This window comes from Heptranchias perlo, chromosome 34 (assembly GCF_035084215.1).
Source record: "Heptranchias perlo isolate sHepPer1 chromosome 34, sHepPer1.hap1, whole genome shotgun sequence".
Classification (NCBI taxonomy): Eukaryota; Metazoa; Chordata; class Chondrichthyes; order Hexanchiformes; family Hexanchidae; genus Heptranchias; species Heptranchias perlo.
In genome coordinates, this window is record NC_090358.1 from 2,701,659 (window position 1) to 2,720,259 (window position 18,601).

The following is an 18,601-nucleotide window of genomic DNA, read 5'->3' on the forward strand; positions in this document are numbered from 1 at the left end:
AGCCAGGGAAAAGGGCAGAATATTTATTGATACCATTGTGTCAGCCAATGAGTTGGAGGCAGGGCGGGACTTACAGCAGGACTGACAGCAAACAATCTATTTTACAGCAGACAGAGTCTATTTTACTCAGCGAACAGATTCTGTTTAAAAAGCGCACTACAGCAGACAGTCTACAGGGTCTAATCAAACAGAATCTCTGAGAATTACAGCAAACAGAACTCATGACCAAAACTACAGCAACTTCTCCCGACAAAAGCAGGATTATTTCTCCAGCAAAATGCAATGTGTGGAGGATAGTTACATAATACAAATTACGTGCCTATAATCAATCCCAGTCACTTACAGCAGTGTGGTCTCCAGGCGTGATTGATGGGAGAATTACCCAATCATCTCCATTCTGGCCGGGACTTGTGGTGTCACTGTATGCAGCTGGAAAAGGGGGCCAGGGAAAGAACAAAAGGGAGAGGTCTGCGATAGGGTGGAGGGTAGGAGTAATTCAACGACAAGAGGGATGATGGTGCAAGGCAAAAGGAGGTGATAATGACTCAATAACAATCTATACTGAGCCAGAAAGAGCAGGAGGCCCCAGGTCTGGTTCTCAGTCTGTGTTCTTCAGTGAACAGCCTTTCAGGGCCACTACGGTCGGTCTACGAAACTCTGGGCTCGGAAGAGAAAAAGCAGCTGTTCCCGATCACAGCCCAGTGGCTCCCACTGAAACGTGCGGACATCGGGTGAGAGCTGGATCAGGCCGGCTGCGATGCTCGATACAGTGGAATAGCTCGGCAACCCATCGCTGCCAGGGCCAATAATACAAAAGGAAAATCGAGCAAAGTATGGATGATATAGAGGGGAAGGAACAAAAAAATACAATGGTTAAGAGGCCATATGAAGGGAGACGGAGACGGTAACACACTGGACAGTAGTTGTGCTGATTACAGAGAAACAAAGGAAATCTTATCACATAGAATTTAGAGCACAGAAACAGGCCATTCGGCCCAACTGGTCCATGCCGGTGTTTAGCATATTCAAGGGGCCGAATGCCTGTGTTAGGTCTCCGGTCCCAGGTTCAGCAGAAACTGGGCGGTGTTTGCACGGCACGTGTTCTGCTCAGTTTACCCGGGTCTGATGCGCCTTTAACGTAGTAAAACGTCCCAAGGCGCTTCACAGGAGCATAAATCAGACAAAACTTGACACCGAGCCACATCAGGAGATATTAGGACAGGTGAACAAAAGCTTGGTCAAAGAGGTAGGTTTTAAGGAGCAACGTAAAGTAGGAGAGAGAGAGAGAGAGAGGTGGAAAGGTTTAGGGAGGGAATTCCAGAGCTTAGGACGTAGACAGCTGAAGGCATGGCCGCCAATGGTGGAGCGATTAAAATCGGAGATGCTCAAGAGGCCAATGTAAATAGACCCAGCTCCTTAAGGCTATCTGAGTAACGAAGGTTCTTTAAGCTAGGAATCATACACGATCCAGACACACCGCCCACTGAGCTCCTGTTTCCGGCCTCTGAGTTATTTCTGGATTCTGTTCTTCGCAGGGCGGGTGTGGAAGTTGCTGGACCTTTTCGACCACTGGGTGCTTGGAATCAGTCATCGCAATAAACTCAGGCAAACTACTTTCACTGGTGAGTGTTGAGCAAAAGTTTGGTAAACGTTGCAATCGTAGCTGTATTACGTATCTGTCCTAATACTGTAGGAGATTTTGATATTTTAAATCTTTTCATAGGCGGAGCAGCAGCTTGTTGACTGTGCTCAGAATTTTAAAAACCACGGATGCTCTGGGTGAGTGAATCAATGGCACCCACTCAGTTTCCAAATAGTCCACCATTTCTGAGCATGGGAGGAGGAGGTGACCATATCGGGGGTTATTTCCCCAAAATATAATGACACTCAGTTATTTTAACCTTACCCTCTTCATCGCTAGATCCCACCCAGCAAGTGAGTCTTTTGCGATTGGGGAGTCCATCTCCATACCATGGGGAGGGGGGTCCATCTCCATACCATGGGGAGGGGGGTCCATCTCCATACCATGGGGAGTCCATCTCCATACCATGGGGAGGGGGGTCCGTCTCCACACCATGGGGGGGTCCGTCTCCATACAATGGGAAATCCATCTCCATACAATGGGGGGCCCATCTCCACACCATGGGGGAGTCCATCTCCATACCATGGGGGGGGGTCCGTCTCCACACCATGGGGGGGTCCGTCTCCATACAATGGGGAATCCATCTCCAGACAATGGGGGGTCCATCTCCATACAATGGGGGGGGTCCGTCTCCACACCATGGGGGGGTCCGTCTCCATACAATGGGGAATCCATCTCCATACCATGGGGAGTCCATTTCCATAGAATATGGGGTCCATCTCCATACAATGTGGGGTCCATCTCCATAGAATGGGGGGGTCCATCTCCATTCAATGGGGAGACCATTTCCATACCATGGGGGGTCCATCTCCATACAATGGGGAGTCCATTTCCATACGATGGGGAGTCCACCTCCATACGATGGGGAGTCCATTTCCATACCATGGGGGGGGGTCGATCTCCATACCATGGGGAGTCCATCTCCATAGAATGGGGGGGGGTCCATCTCCATGCAATGCGGGGGGGGGGGTCCATCTCCATACCATGGGAGGTCCATCTCCATACAATGGGGAGCCCATCTCTGTATCATGGGGAGTCCATCTTCACACGGTGGGGAGTCCATCTCCAGACAATGGGGGTGTCCATCTCCATACGATGGGGGGTCCATCTCCACACCATGGGGAGACCATACATATTAATACATTTTGTGTTATGTGCTCTTAACCTTATAACATAGTAACTCACCCTGTGTAACACTCCTGTATATATTTCCTGCTTTACACCATCTGCTTTTAATATTTTTTAGGGGACTTCCAAGTCAAGCCTTTGAATATATTAAGTACAACCACGGCCTGGAGACAGAGGAAGATTACCCTTATGAAGGAAAGGTCTGACTTTACAATTTTTAACTGTCCAATAAAAGTAGAGCGCCTCGCTTAACTGCTTTTATCAAGAAGCTTTTTGCAAGTAACCCAAACCAATAAGATGGTGCAGAAATTTTACAAAATGGCAGACTGACGGGTGGACACAATGATCTGGACTCTGCCCTGTTGGAAGGAATTCCTACTTGTCTGCAAATTAGTGAGAGGATGGGAATTAATGCAAATAAAAGTCAAAAGAGTGAAAATGAGCAGTTTACACAAATAATTGTTATGAGATTAACCCTGCTGGCCCAGCGGGTAAATGTACTTCTGTGACATCAGTGGACAAACCCACCAGTGTAACTCTTCCCTTCCGGTCACATGACAAAATTGCCGTTATTATTTTCCAGTAAACTCGGCTAAACTTGACAGCTGTAAGGACAACACCAACACAAGGTACAAACCTGAATTTTTTTTTTATTATTTCATGGGATGTGGGCGTCGCTGGCGAGGTCAGCATTTTATTGCCCATCCCTAATTGCCCTCGAGAAGGTGGTGGTGAGCCGCCTTCTTGAACCGCTGCAGTCCGTGTGGTGAAGGTTCTCCCACAGTGCTGTTAGGAAGGGAGTTCCAGGATTTTGACCCAGCGACGATGAAGGAATGGCCAATATATTTCCAAGTCAGGATGGTGTGTGACTTGGAGGGGAACGTGCAGGTGGTGTTGTTCCCATGTACCTGCTGCTCTTGTCCTTCTAGGCGGTAGAGGTCACGGGTTTGGGAGGTGCTGTCGAAGAAGCCTTGGCGAGTTGCTGCAGTGCATCCTGTGGATCAATTGAGAAAATTCAGCTATGGAAACACAGGAGGACTGGAGTCAGTCACTTGAAGGAGAACGGGGCTATAATTCAAATCAAGATCCCACGTTTCACCCAAACTTGTGCTCATTTGGTTGATCTGAGCCAGAGCAATAGATGGGACCTACAGTTGGCTTCAGTGTCCCTGGGCTAGATGGAGGCAGAAGTTACCACGGGTTACCAAGTGTGGGTCAAGAGCGGGGGCATGATTTGGGCGCAACTGGGATGCCCTCTGACAACATTCATTGCCTGAGCTCGCAGATGAAGAGGGTCAAACTGGCAAGATATCCGTGGGCTGGCAGTGCTCATGGAGCTACATGCCAGCATAAGTGAGCACTCTGAGGGGGTGAGAGTGGGGGAAGCGCCAATAGAACCGAATTGATCCCAGAGGCCATAAAATACTCAGTTAACAAATGGAGTCCATTCTACTTTGAAAGCATTGAGACCAAGACTCTAATTTTTAAATGTGGATGCCTCAGCCAGTCTGTAAACAATATAAAGGCAGACAGATAGATCAGACGATGTCACCCAATCACCTCAATGACTCATGTTCAGACCAAGGTTGGACGGACGGGATGAAAACTCTGCCTTCGTCTACCAAGCCCCGATTTTAACCTAATCTGCCCGACGGGAACAGTGTGAGACCGGGTCAGACACCAGTTTTACATCCCGCACGATTCTGCTCTCCATTGAAGTGAAGGGAGCGAAAAATCGGGCGGGATGTGAAACGAGCATCGGGCCCACGCCCGCTCCATTCCCATTGGTTTAAAATCGAGGCTCAAATGCGAGTGTCCTATGGGAAATCTGACTGCCTCAATATAGTTCCCACCGGGCACCATCCACAACACAAGGCAACCCGCGATTCTGACTAATCAGCATTAATTTGATCGTCTAAATTGGAGAACATGAGGGTGACTGGTGTGGAAAATGAGAATTACATAGAATTTACAGCACAGAAACAGGCCATTCGGCCCAACTGGTCTAGGCCGGTGTTTATGCTCCACACAAGCCTCCTCCCACCCCTCTTCATCTAACACTATCTGCATATCTTTCTATTCCTTTCTCCTCATGCACTTATCTAGTTTCACCTTAAATGTGGTAGCGAGTTCCATATTTTATTAGAATTGACACGAGTGTAAATGGGGATAGTGCATTGGATTATTCTGTAACCGAATTGGGAACGTCTAATCACAAAATAATTATGGATAAGGAGCTCCATTCGGCCCATCTTAATTCATCCACAAAAAAGCTCGTATGGAAATCCACCCATTGCAACATCTAAATGCTTCAGAAACGAATTCTCTGACAGAATTACTGCAAGTGTGTTCCCTACGTTAATCAGTCTTAGTGTGAAGAAGAACTTCCTAAATATTAATCTTTACTAATTTGAACCCGTGGGGCTAATTTTGACATTGAGCGATTGTATAAAACGTGCAAGAGCGAATCGGCTGCCTGTTTTACATCTCTCCCTATTTTTATTACTGTTGACTTCCGATTCACCATCACCTGTATTACACCAACGCACCAAGTCAAAATTACCCCAATGTCCCCTTCTCCGAGTCTCACAATTTAATTTAAAGTAATATTAACCTTTGCCATTTCCCTTCACAGTCTTGAGGCTGAAACTCAGTCCCAAAATCTTTTAAAAAGTCTGCAGTGCCTCAGCAGTGAACTCTTAATGAGCTCAGAATCAACCAAACAAACATGACACGACAGCAATTAAGGTGCCTGTTGTGAAGTTTTTTATGTTTCTATCAGGATGGAGCTTGTCGATTCCAGCCCAGCAAAGCTGCTGCATTTGTCAAAGAGGTCGTCAATATAACAGAGGTAAGTTGCAACTCTTCCAATAACCGTGTTAGGACAGTGAGACACTGATACTCGCACAATAACCGTGTTAGGGCAGTGACACACCGATACTCGCACAATAACCGTGTTAGGACAGTGACACACCGATACTCGCACAATAACCGTGTTAGGGCAGTGACACACCGATACTCGCACAATAACCGTGTTAGGACAGTGGCACACTGATACTCGCACAATAACCGTGTTAGGACAGTGACACACCGATACTCGCACAATGACCGTGTTAGGACAGTGACACAATGACACTCGCACAATAACCGTGTTAGGACAGTGACACAATGACACTCGCACAATAACCGTGTTAGGACAGTGACACAATGACACTCGCACAATAACCGTGTTAGGACAGTGACACAATGATACTCGCACAATAACCGTGTTAGGACAGTGACACAATGACACTCGCACAATAACCGTGTTAGGACAGTGACACAATGATACTCGTACAATAACCGTGTTAGGACAGTGACACAATGACACTCGCACAATAACCGTGTTAGGAGAGTGACACAATGACACTCGCACAATAACCGTGTTAGGACAGTGACACAATGATACTCACACAATAACCGTGTTAGGACAGTGACACACTGATACTCGCACAATAACCGTGTTAGGACAGTGACACAATGACACTCGCACAATAACCGTGTTAGGACAGTGACACAATGATACTCGCACAATGACCGTGTTAGGACAGTGACACAATGATACTCGCACAATGACCGTGTTAGGACAGTGACACAATGACACTCGCACAATAACCGTGTTAGGACAGTGACACAATGACACTCGCACAATGACCGTGTTAGGACAGTGACACAATGACACTCGCACAATAACCGTGTTAGGACAGTGACACAATGACACTCGCACAATGACCGTGTTAGGACAGTGACACAATGACACTCGCACAATAACCGTGTTAGGACAGTGACACAATGACACTCGCACAATGACCGTGTTAGGACAGTGACACAATGACACTCGCACAATGACCGTGTTAGGACAGTGACACACTGATACTCGCACAATAACCGTGTTAGGACAGTGACACAATGACACTCGCACAATGACCGTGTTAGGACAGTGACACAATGACACTCGCACAATGACCGTGTTAGGACAGTGACACAATGACACTCGCACAATAACCGTGTTAGGACAGTGACACAATGACACTCGCACAATGACCGTGTTAGGACAGTGACACAATGACACTCGCACAATGACCGTGTTAGGACAGTGACACAATGATACTCGCACAATAACCGTGTTAGGACAGTGACACAATGATACTCGCACAATAACCGTGTTAGGACAGTGACACAATGACACTCGCACAATAACCGTGTTAGGACAGTGACACAATGACACTCGCACAATGACCGTGTTAGGACAGTGACACAATGACACTCGCACAATAACCGTGTTAGGACAGTGACACAATGACACTCACACAATAACCGTGTTAGGACAGTGACACACTGATACTCGCACAATAACCGTGTTAGGACAGTGACACAATGACACTCGCACAATAACCGTGTTAGGACAGTGACACAATGATACTCACACAATAACCGTGTTAGGACAGTGACACAATGACACTCGCACAATGACCGTGTTAGGACAGTGACACAATGACACTCGCACAATAACCGTGTTAGGACAGTGACACAATGACACTCGCACAATAACCGTGTTAGGACAGTGACACAATGATACTCGCACAATAACCGTGTTAGGACAGTGACACAATGACACTCGCACAATAACCGTGTTAGGACAGTGACACACTGATACTCACACAATAACCGTGTTAGGACAGTGACACAATGATACTCGCACAATAACCGTGTTAGGACAGTGACACAATGATACTCACACAATAACCGTGTTAGGACAGTGACACAATGATACTCGCACAATAACCGTGTTAGGACAGTGACTCACCGATACTCGCACAATAACCGTGTTAGGACAGTGACTCACTGATACTCGCACAATGACCGTGTTAGGACAGTGACACAATGATACTCGCACAATAACCGTGTTAGGACAGTGACACAATGATACTCACACAATAACCGTGTTAGGACAGTGACACAATGATACTCGTACAATAACCGTGTTAGGACAGTGACTCACCGATACTCGCACAATAACCACAGTGATTTCTGTACTTTACTGAGCTAAATACAGACACAAGTTTTTAAAAAATACTCAACTGAATCCAAACAGGACCAAAACTCCTGATTTTGTTTGAAATTAATTGCAACAAGTTGGACCCGGACTCTGAATCTTCAACGTGTTATTATATCACAGTGAGAATGCTACAGTCACTCCTCACTGCTGAGACTGTACATCGGACCAATGCCCTGTTTGTTTTATAGAATGATGAAGGTGGAATGGTGGATGCTGTGGCGAGGCTGAATCCTGTCAGTTTTGCTTTTGAGGTGACCGGTGATTTTTTACGATACAGCGGAGGTGTTTATTCCAAGTAAGTTCTCGACGTTATAAATACAGGGGTTGTTTTCAAAATAGGGCCTGTGTGAAATGGGAAAGCAGTTATACCTGTCAGAGTTTCTCCATGTTAGAGTCTGAGAAAGAAAGAAAGTTGTGAATAAAAACATGATTTGCATTTACATAATGCCTTTCACAATCTCAATACGTCCCAAAATGTTTTACAGCCAATGAAATATTTTTTAAGTGTAGTCACTGTTGTAGTGTAGGAAACGTGGCAGCCAATTTGTCCACAGCAAGATCCCACAAACAGCAATGTGTTAATGACCAGGTAATGTTTTTTAGTGATATTGGTTGAGGGAGAAATATTAGCCCCAGGACACTGAGAGAACTCCCCTGCTCTTCTTCGAGTATCATGGGATCTTTTACGGCAGACGGGGCCTCGGTTTAATGTCTCATCCGAAAGACGGCACCTCCGGCAGTGCAGCACTCCCTCAGTACCGCACTGGGATATCAGCCTGGATTATGTGTTATATAGGGCGTTCTATAAAGGCAAGTCGTTCTTTTTTTTTACATTCTGTTCCAACGCTGAGGCACAGACCAGGAGGAGACTCTGGGGAACAGAGCAGCCTGAAACTCTACAGCTCACAAAGGAGCTGTCAGGCCGTTCTGGCCTGATAGTTGATCTCCTCCAAGATTGCTGACCTGTACAGTCTGGAGCTCCTGGGTCTTTACTGCCCCCGTAACGGAGCCTGCTCTCAGCTCTCAGCGGGTGTAGGTTCCGTTGGGCCTAACAGGAGGCCTACTGGGTGGAAGTTCCCAGGAAAACCCAAGAACTCCCCCAGCCACGCCCCATTCCCACCATCCGGAGTTTGCCGGCCTCCTCTCCACGGGGTGGAATCCTGGCAGATCCGAGATGTAACCAGTGCAAGGGCAGAATTTTAGGGCCCTCCACCTCCCATCTACCTGCAAGGGCTTCCGTTTATTAACAAGGCACAGCGATGATAGCACTTCGAGTAGATTTGCTTTCCCTCAAAGTTAAATTTCTTTTTTGAAACACTAGTTGATTTCTCATGGTGTTGCACACAAGGAATCAAGACCAAATCTTCAGGTGAAGTGGGGTTAGAGATCGGTGGATAATTGGACCAGGTCAGAGAGAGTTGTAATTCAGTCCTCATTTTAAAGTCACACATTATTCCTTATTTTTATATCCCCATTATAAATTCCGGTGTCTGCATTTATAATGGGGATTTGCAAACTTGTCACTCTGCAATTACACCCTCCTGCCACTGGTGGTGCTGTAATTACAACGTGACAAGTTTATATAGGCAGTTCCCATTATAAATGTTGACATAGGAATTTATAATGGAAAATGTTGACAGGAACAGCACACAAATGTAAGAATTTTTACGTATTAAATAGATATTGAAATATATATTTTTTTAATTTAATTCTTCAACAGCCCAAACTGCGATTCTACCCCTGACAAAGTGAACCATGCTGTCCTAGCTGTGGGTTACGGAGTGTCCAACGGGACCAAGTACTGGATTGTGAAGAACTCCTGGGGCACATCCTGGGGAATCGGAGGGTCTGTACATTTTCTTCAATGTAATGAAATCAGATTTATTTCTCATGAACAAGTATGTGAGTAGATTTTGAGTCCTGGTGCGTACTGTATGGTGGGCAATAAAATGAGCTGCCCCCCATGGCTCGGCTGGTTAAGATAGTTAAAGAGCTATCAACCTATGTGTTGATCATTACATAAAAACATATACCACACTATGTTGATTTAAGTGTAAATTTTCATGGTCCATTTAATCACCAATATGTTTGTACCTACCTGTGTTCATTGCTCCTTTTAACCTAATTGTACCTCTGGGTGAACATCTCTCAGAGGTAACAAGATAGAGAGAGTAAACCCAGGACACGATGGCCGGACATGAGGCCACAGGTTCAAGGTTGTGAAGGACAAGTTTAGGCCTGGTGCCAGGAACCATTTCTTTACGCAGCCGGGAAGAGGGAGCCAGGAAGGGTGGTAGAGGCTGGAGCACGGGGAGTCACCGAAAGAACCAGCTAAATGCTGAGTGTAATGAGGAGTCAGTAGGGTTGGTATTCTGGAAGGATGAGGTTGAATGGGCTGAAGGGCCTGCTTCGTGTGAACCAGCCTTGTGAAAAGGGTCAGACAGGTGACCTATTGTGGGGATGTGTCACTGAAGTAGAGGCTCAGAACGATAAGAACGTGGGCATATAATAGGTCTGACTTTAGCAGCTATTGTTTGGCATGAGGCAAAGCCAAGCACCAAAACAAGACATGGTAGAAGCTGTGATCTGTGCTGGCCCTGTCACTAACTGTTACTGTTCGGTCTTGTTCCCATTTCACTGCCCTGTGGGTAAAATTCATAGACTCTTATGACACAGAGACTCTTCGGCCTATCGTGCTCCTGCTGGCTCTTTGAAAGAGCTATCCAATTAGTCCCACTCCCCCTGCTCTTTCCCCATCGCCCTGCAATTTTTTCCCCTTCAAGTATTTATCCAATTCCCTTTTGAAAGTTATTATTGAATCTGCTTCCACCGCCCTTTCAGGCAGCGCATTCCAGATCATCACAACTCGCTGCGTAAAAAAATTCTCATCTATCCTCTGATTCTTTTGCCAAATATTTTAAATCTGTGACCTTTGGCCCTCCTGCCAGATGACTGTTTCCCAATTAAACTATTACAGAGTGTCCACGGGCAAAGTGCTTTTCAAACAAACTGATGATAAATGTACTAATGGCAACTGCATTAATAGTGGCAGAATCATAATGAGGGCACAGTGGAAACTGTAAAATTAACATGTTGTGTGGCGATATTTCACAATGCTGCCGCAGACGCTCATCGTTACCTGGGATGGATTGATCAATCAGGTGTGTGATGAAGTGGACATCCACTCCTGATATTAGAGGGCACTAGGACCATGGGGAGTGGAATTGGCAGCAATTTGGGCTCCAAATAAGTGGTCACAAGTGTCTCATGATTAAGCAAACAGCTACGGGAGTTTTAAATAAACCAAAATGTCAGATTCAGGGCCAGGCCATCAGGACGAACATCGGTGCGTGTGGTGAATTTTGAGTAAGTGTATTTTGTTTGGTGAATCTAATGATAAAAGTGTGCAGGAGCTGAACCATCTTCGGTCAACTGGATTGAATGGGTTTCAAGGATACGAGTGCTGGCTGTCCTGAAACAACGGCCACTTGATCACGTCTTACAGTAACAAAGCTCCTTAACTGCCAGAAATAGCCTTTTCACTTTAAAATTAATTCTAAAATACACTTATTCAAAACGTGTCATAGACCGATGCCTCTCCATTCTGCTGTAACCAGGGGACACAGATTTAAGAAAATTGGCAAAAGAACCAGAGGGGAGATGAGGTGACATTTTTTTTTTGTGGGACCTTGCTGTGCGCGAATTGGCTGCTGCATTTTCGACATTACAACAGGGACTACACACTTCAAAAGTACTTCATTGGCTGTAAAGTGAATTTGGGGCGTCCTGCGGTCGTGAAAAGTGCGATATAAATGCAAGTTCTTTCCTTCTCTGTGTTTTCTCCAGATATTTCTACATTGAACGAGGAAAGAACATGTGTGGGTTAGCTGCCTGTGCATCATACCCCATCCCCCTACTCTGAGGTGACCGGTAACCCAATGGAATCCCAAGAAGAGACCTTATTGTATCACAAGACTGACGTGACATAAGGGAAATATTCACAATGCTGATTACTGCTTTTAAAAAAAAAGTATCTGTTTTTTCAAATTGTTTCTTAGTATGAAGTATGTTGAAGTGAAATAGACTGAGTGCTATCGACTCTTTTTATACAGTTTCTGATTTAAACACTCGGTGGGCATAAAATGTTCCATGATGACCAGTTTTAAATGTACAGTTACACTAAATCCTGTCAAACTACTGACAAATTTCAACTAAAGGCAACTGCTCATGTTACAGAAGGAATCTCTTTTGTGTCAAGTGACTGTTTTTTTTTAATGGAAGTGCTGATTGGATTGTTGAATCAATGATAAAATCAGCTGCAGCACAAGAGAGATGCAAGATGATCATTTTTATATCGCGGTCAAGACTGAAACGGAACATTTCTGTGAATGAGTTCGATGCACTTATCGGAATTCAGTGGCAAAACTTTAGTAAATAAAACGTAAGATTTTTTTTTTAAAAAATTGAATGCTGCAAATCTGAGACAAAAGCAAACATGTTTCGAAATATCGAACAGCCTCATCATCCTCTGAAAAGAGCAAAGGCAGGTTCAAGTCTCAGATTTAGACCTGGCGTCACGACTGGAAAAGAGAGGCAGGTCAGCCCGTTTATATAAGACTCACCAAAACAAAGAGTGGAGCAGAAACAGACGGGTGTGGGACCCGAGTGCAGATGTGCAAACCGCTGTTCCACAGAGGCACCAACTTGAAATGTTAACTGGGTTTGCCCCAGTGTCATCAACCAAAAACCAAACAGAAGTGCCCCCCTTTTAAAGGGGCACAGCTAACAAAAAGCTTAACCATAAAAACAAGGCTTTCATACAATTGTTTAGGGGCATAGGAACAGGAAGAGGTCAGTCAGCCCTTTAAGCTTGTTTGGTCATTCTGTTAGATCCTGGCTGATCTGCATCGTAACTCCCATCTACCTGATTTGGGTCCTTAATACCCTTACCCAACAAAAATCTAGCGATCTCAGTTTTGAAATTTTCAATTGACCCCCAGCCTCAACAGCTTTTTGGGGGAGAGAGTCCCAGATTTTTACTACCTGCTTAACATACTCAAATTCCTCTCTGTGCTACCTTCACACAGGCAGAGTTTGAATTAAGCACAAGCATTTGCACGAGAACAGGGTGCATTGTAATCTCTACATTGTATTTCATTTTTTATAAACTTTTCTGCCAAGCTTCTTACAACTGCAATAAAATCTTTATCCTTTTGCTATAAAATGTCTAGTTTTTTTCTTTCCTACATAAAGTGCACATTGACATTTTGACATGTTGAGAAAATAAGCCTGGGTTTATGAAAGGGAAATCATGCTTAACAAATCTACTGGAGTTTTTTGAGGATGTAACTAGTAGAATAGATAGGGGAGAACCAGTGGATGTGGTGTATTTGGATTTTCAGAAGGCTTTTGATAAGGTCACACACAAGAGGTTAGTGTGCAAAATTAAAGCACATGGGATTGGGGGGAATATACTGGCATGGATTGAGAATTGGTTGACAGACAGGAAACAGAGAGTAGGAATAAACGGGTCTTTTTCCGGGTGGCAGGCAGTGACTGGTGGGGTACCGCAGGGATCAGTGCTTGGGCCCCAGCTATTCACAATATATATCAATGATTTGGATGAGGGAACTAAATGTAACATTTCCAAGTTTCCGGACGACACAAAGCTGGGGTGGAATGTGAGCTGTGAGGAGGATGCAAAGAGGCTCCAATGTGATTTCGACAAGTTGGGTGAGTGGGCAAGAACATGGCAGATGCAGTATAACGTGGATAAATGTGAGGTTATCCACTTTGGTTGTAAAAACAGAAAGGCAGATTATTATCTGAATGGTGATAGATTGGGAAAAGGGGAGGTGCAACGAGACCTGGGTGTCCTTGTACACCAGTCGCTGAAAGCGAGCATTCAGGTGCAGCAAGCAGTTAGGAAGGCGAATGGTATGTTGGCGTTCATTGCAAGAGGATTTGAGTACAGGAACAGGGATGTCTTACTGCAGTTGTACAGGGCCTTGGTGAGACCACATCTGGAGTATTGTGTGCAGTTTTGGTCTCCTTATCTGAGGAAGGATGTTCTCGCCTTGGAACGAGTGCAATGAAGGTTTACCAGACTGATTCCTGGGATGGCAGGACTGACATATGAGGAGAGATTGGGTCGACTAGGCCTATATTCACTAGAGTTTAGAAGAATGAGAGGTGATCTCATCAAAACATATAAAATTCTAACAGGACTAGACAGACTAGATGCAGGGAGGATGTTCCCGATGGCTGGGGAGTCCAGAACCAGGGGTCACAGTCTCAGGATACGGGGTATGCCATTTAGAACCGAGATGAGGAGAAATTTCTTCACTCAGAGGGTGGTGAACCTGTGGAATTCTCTACCACAGAAGGCAGTGGAGGCCAAGTCATTAGATGTATTCAAGAAGGAGATAGATATATTTCTTAATGCTAAAGGGATCAAGGGATATGGGGAAAAAGCAGGAACAGGGTACTGAGTTAGACGATCAGCCATGATCATTTTGAATGGCGGAGCAGGCCCGAAGGGCCGAATGGCCTACTCTTGCTCCTATTTTCTATGTTTCTATGTTAAACTCAGTATCACCCGCACAATCCCATCTATGGTTATTTTTGTTAGTTTTACTTTTTATGTTTTTGTAATGTAACGTCAGGGAATGACAACGTTTTTCCATTTCTTTTACACCCTGAGTCAGCATTGAATATTCCCAGGTAAAGCACAACACTGAGTTACAGGCAGAGAAAAACTCCCTCCAAAACGCTCCAACAATTCGCCTTAATTTCAATCTCGGAACAGCGCTCCCCATTGTACCCGTGTGAGTTTCCCATTTCCACCACGGCCACCCTTGTGTTCCCTGTGAGTGTATTGTTGATTGCAATGAACTGAATGGAAACTGCTTAACTGACTTTAAATAAGGACTGATTTGTAGGGCAGAGTTCCTGATATCCATCTATGATTTCTTATAAACCTGCAATAAAGGCATCACAGAAAAATACATATTAATGTCAACTTATGTCAATTTTTTCAGTCTTGTAGCACTCTTGCCTCTGAGTTAGAAGGTCATGGGTTCAAGCCCCACTCCAAAGACATGCGCTCATAATCCAGGCTGATACTCCCAGTGCAGACTGAGAGAGTGCTGCACCGTTGGAGGTGCCACCTTTTCGATGAGTCATTAATCCGAGGCCCCGTCTGCTCTCTCAGGTGGACGTAAAAGATCCCATGGCCACTGTTTGAAGAAGAGCAGGGCAGTTCTTCTGGTGTCCTGGGCCAATATTTATCCCTCAACCAACGTCTGAAAACAGATGATCTGGTCATTTATTTCATCGCTTTGTGTGGGATCTTGCTGTATGCAAATTAGCTGCTGCGTTTCCTACATTACAACAGTAACTACACTTCATTGTCTGTAAAGCGCCTTGGGGCATCCTGAGCTTGAGAAACATCTATTTAATTCAAGTTCTTTCTTTACTTATGTCAATTGATAGCATTTCGTCTCTGAGTCTCAAGGTCACAGGTTCAAGTCCCACTCCAGTGACTTTGAGCACATAATCTAGACTGACCCTTCAGTGCAGTATTGAGGGAGTGATGCATTGTTGGAGTTGCTGAATTTTGGAAGAGACACTAAACTGAGCCTTTGCCTGCCTGTTTGAGTGGGTGTTATAGATTCTTTGCGACTATTTGAAGAAGAGCAGGGAAGTTCTCCTGCTGTCCTGGTCAACGTGTATCCCTCAACCAATACTATCAAAACAGGTTAACTGGTCGTTGATCTGGTTGCTTTTTTTTGTGGGACTGTCGTTTTTGCCTACAAAACAGTGACTACATTTAAAGAAATAATTCATTCATCGTGAAGCATTTTGGGACATCCTGAGGACATGAAAGGTGCTAAATAAATGAAAGATTTTTCTTTATTATTGTATTCAGTTCTTAACTTTTTCTTCAATTTCTGAGTTTTCCCACTCAAATTTTTTCTGTTGGACGTCAAATTTTGTGTCAACTACCAAGGGGTTTTCTTACTGCAACCAACCTGCACAATTTATTTTCAATGACTTTTCATTTCTCAAGTTAGTTCCTATTTTTGCCTCAGGAAGAGATAAGAACATAAGAAATAGGAGCAGGAGTAGGCCAATCGGCCCCTCGAGCCTGCTCCGCCATTCAATAAGATCATGGCTGATCTGATCCTAACCTCAAATCTAAGATGATCTGGGAAGAGTTAAAACAAGAGCAGAATGAGGATGGAGCATCTCAAACTGTATTCAGTGGAAATCTATTAACTTATTACTAAGAATTGTATTAACATTTGTTGAATTAGTAATACTTTTATTTGTATTAACTTTTATCAAACTGGTTATATTTTGATTTGATTGGTGTCAATATATTAACTGTATAAAGTGCAGTGTGGCCCTGAGTAACTCCCTCACTCCCAGCTCACTCTCTCCTCGCTCCCAGCTCACTCTCTCCTCGCTCCCAGCTCACTCTCTCCTCGCTCCCAGCTCACTCTCTCCTCGCTCCCAGCTCACTCTCTCCTCGCTCCCAGCTCACTCTCTCCTCGCTCCCAGCTCACTCCCTCCTCGCTCCCAGCTCACTCCCTCCTCGCTCCCAGCTCACTCTCTCCTCGCTCCCAGCTCACTCTCTCCTCGCTCCCAGCTCCCTCACTCCCTGCTCCCTCACTCCCAGCTCCCTCACTCCCAGCTCCCTCACTCCCAGCTCCCTCACTCCCAGCTCCCTCACTCTCTCCTCACTCCCAGCTCCCTCACTCTCTCCTCACTCCCAGCTCACTCTCTCCTCACTCCCAGCTCACTCTCTCCTCACTCCCAGCTCACTCTCTCCTCACTCCCAGCTCACTCTCTCCTCACTACCAGCTCACTCTCTCCTCACTACCAGCTCACTCTCTCCTCACTCCCAGCTCACTCTCTCCTCACTCCCAGCTCACTCTCTCCACTCTCTCCTCACTCTCTCCTCACTCCCAGCTCACTCTCTCCTCACTCCCAGCTCACTCTCTCCTCACTACCAGCTCACTCTCTCCTCACTCCCAGCTCACTCTCTCCTCACTCCCAGCTCACTCTCTCCTCACTCCCAGCTCACTCTCTCCTCACTCCCAGCTCACTCTCTCCTCACTCCCAGCTCACTCTCTCCACTCTCTCCTCACTCTCTCCTCACTCCCAGCTCACTCTCTCCTCACTCCCAGCTCACTCTCTCCTCACTACCAGCTCACTCTCTCCTCACTCCCAGCTCACTCTCTCCTCACTCCCAGCTCACTCTCTCCTCACTCCCAGCTCACTCTCTCCTCACTACCAGCTCACTCTCTCCTCACTCCCAGCTCACTCTCTCCTCACTCCCAGCTCACTCTCTCCTCGCTCCCAGCTCACTCTCTCCTCGCTCCCAGCTCACTCCCTCCTCGCTCCCAGCTCACTCTCTCCTCGCTCCCAGCTCACTCTCTCCTCGCTCCCAGCTCCCTCACTCCCTGCTCCCTCACTCCCAGCTCCCTCACTCCCAGCTCCCTCACTCCCAGCTCCCTCACTCCCAGCTCCCTCACTCTCTCCTCACTCCCAGCTCCCTCACTCTCTCCTCACTCCCAGCTCACTCTCTCCTCACTCCCAGCTCACTCTCTCCTCACTCCCAGCTCACTCTCTCCTCACTCCCAGCTCACTCTCTCCTCACTACCAGCTCACTCTCTCCTCACTACCAGCTCACTCTCTCCTCACTCCCAGCTCACTCTCTCCTCACTCCCAGCTCACTCTCTCCACTCTCTCCTCACTCTCTCCTCACTCCCAGCTCACTCTCTCCTCACTCCCAGCTCACTCTCTCCTCACTACCAGCTCACTCTCTCCTCACTCCCAGCTCACTCTCTCCTCACTCCCAGCTCACTCTCTCCTCACTCCCAGCTCACTCTCTCCTCACTCCCAGCTCACTCTCTCCTCACTCCCAGCTCACTCTCTCCACTCTCTCCTCACTCTCTCCTCACTCCCAGCTCACTCTCTCCTCACTCCCAGCTCACTCTCTCCTCACTACCAGCTCACTCTCTCCTCACTCCCAGCTCACTCTCTCCTCACTCCCAGCTCACTCTCTCCTCACTCCCAGCTCACTCTCTCCTCACTACCAGCTCACTCTCTCCTCACTCCCAGCTCACTCTCTCCTCACTCCCAGCTCACTCTCTCCTCACTCCCAGCTCACTCTCTCCTCACTCCCAGCTCACTCTCTCCTCACTCCCAGCTCACTCTCTCCACTCTCTCCTCACTCTCTCCTCACTCCCAGCTCACTCTCTCCTCACTCCCAGCTCACTCTCTCCTCACTACCAGCTCACTCTCTCCTCACTCCCAGCTCACTCCCAGCTCACTCTCTCCTCACTCCCAGCTCACTCTCTCCTCACTCCCAGCTCACTCTCTCCTCACTCCCAGCTCACTCTCTCCTCACTCCCAGCTCACTCTCTCCTCACTCCCAGCTCGCTCTCTCCTCACTCCCAGCTCGCTCTCTCCTCACTCCCAGCTCGCTCTCTCCTCACTCCCAGCTCGCTCTCTCCTCACTCCCAGCTCGCTCTCTCCTCACTCCCAGCTCGCTCTCTCCTCACTCCCAGCTCGCTCTCTCCTCACTCCCAGCTCACTCACTCTCTCCTCACTCCCAGCTCACTCACTCTCTCCTCACTCCCAGCTCACTCACTCTCTCCTCACTCCCAGCTCACTCACTCTCTCCTCACTCCCAGCTCACTCACTCTCTCCTCACTCCCAGC

The 18,601-nt window shown here is 46.6% G+C and overlaps 1 protein-coding gene across 1 annotated transcript in view; it reads left to right on the top strand.

The window, feature by feature from the left end:
• ctsh (cathepsin H) overlaps window positions 1-13,092 on the top strand; it is a 37,087-nt gene extending 23,995 nt beyond the window's left edge. Inside the window, exons 6-12 of the mRNA XM_067971280.1 lie at window positions 1,536-1,622; window positions 1,724-1,779; window positions 2,889-2,970; window positions 5,553-5,621; window positions 8,057-8,163; window positions 9,589-9,714; window positions 11,715-13,092. Coding sequence (XP_067827381.1) covers window positions 1,536-1,622; window positions 1,724-1,779; window positions 2,889-2,970; window positions 5,553-5,621; window positions 8,057-8,163; window positions 9,589-9,714; window positions 11,715-11,790 — 603 coding nt within the window. The 3' untranslated portion in view covers window positions 11,791-13,092. The remainder of the gene's footprint in view (window positions 1-1,535; window positions 1,623-1,723; window positions 1,780-2,888; window positions 2,971-5,552; window positions 5,622-8,056; window positions 8,164-9,588; window positions 9,715-11,714) is intronic.
• Window positions 13,093-18,601: the final 5,509 nt, after the last annotated feature.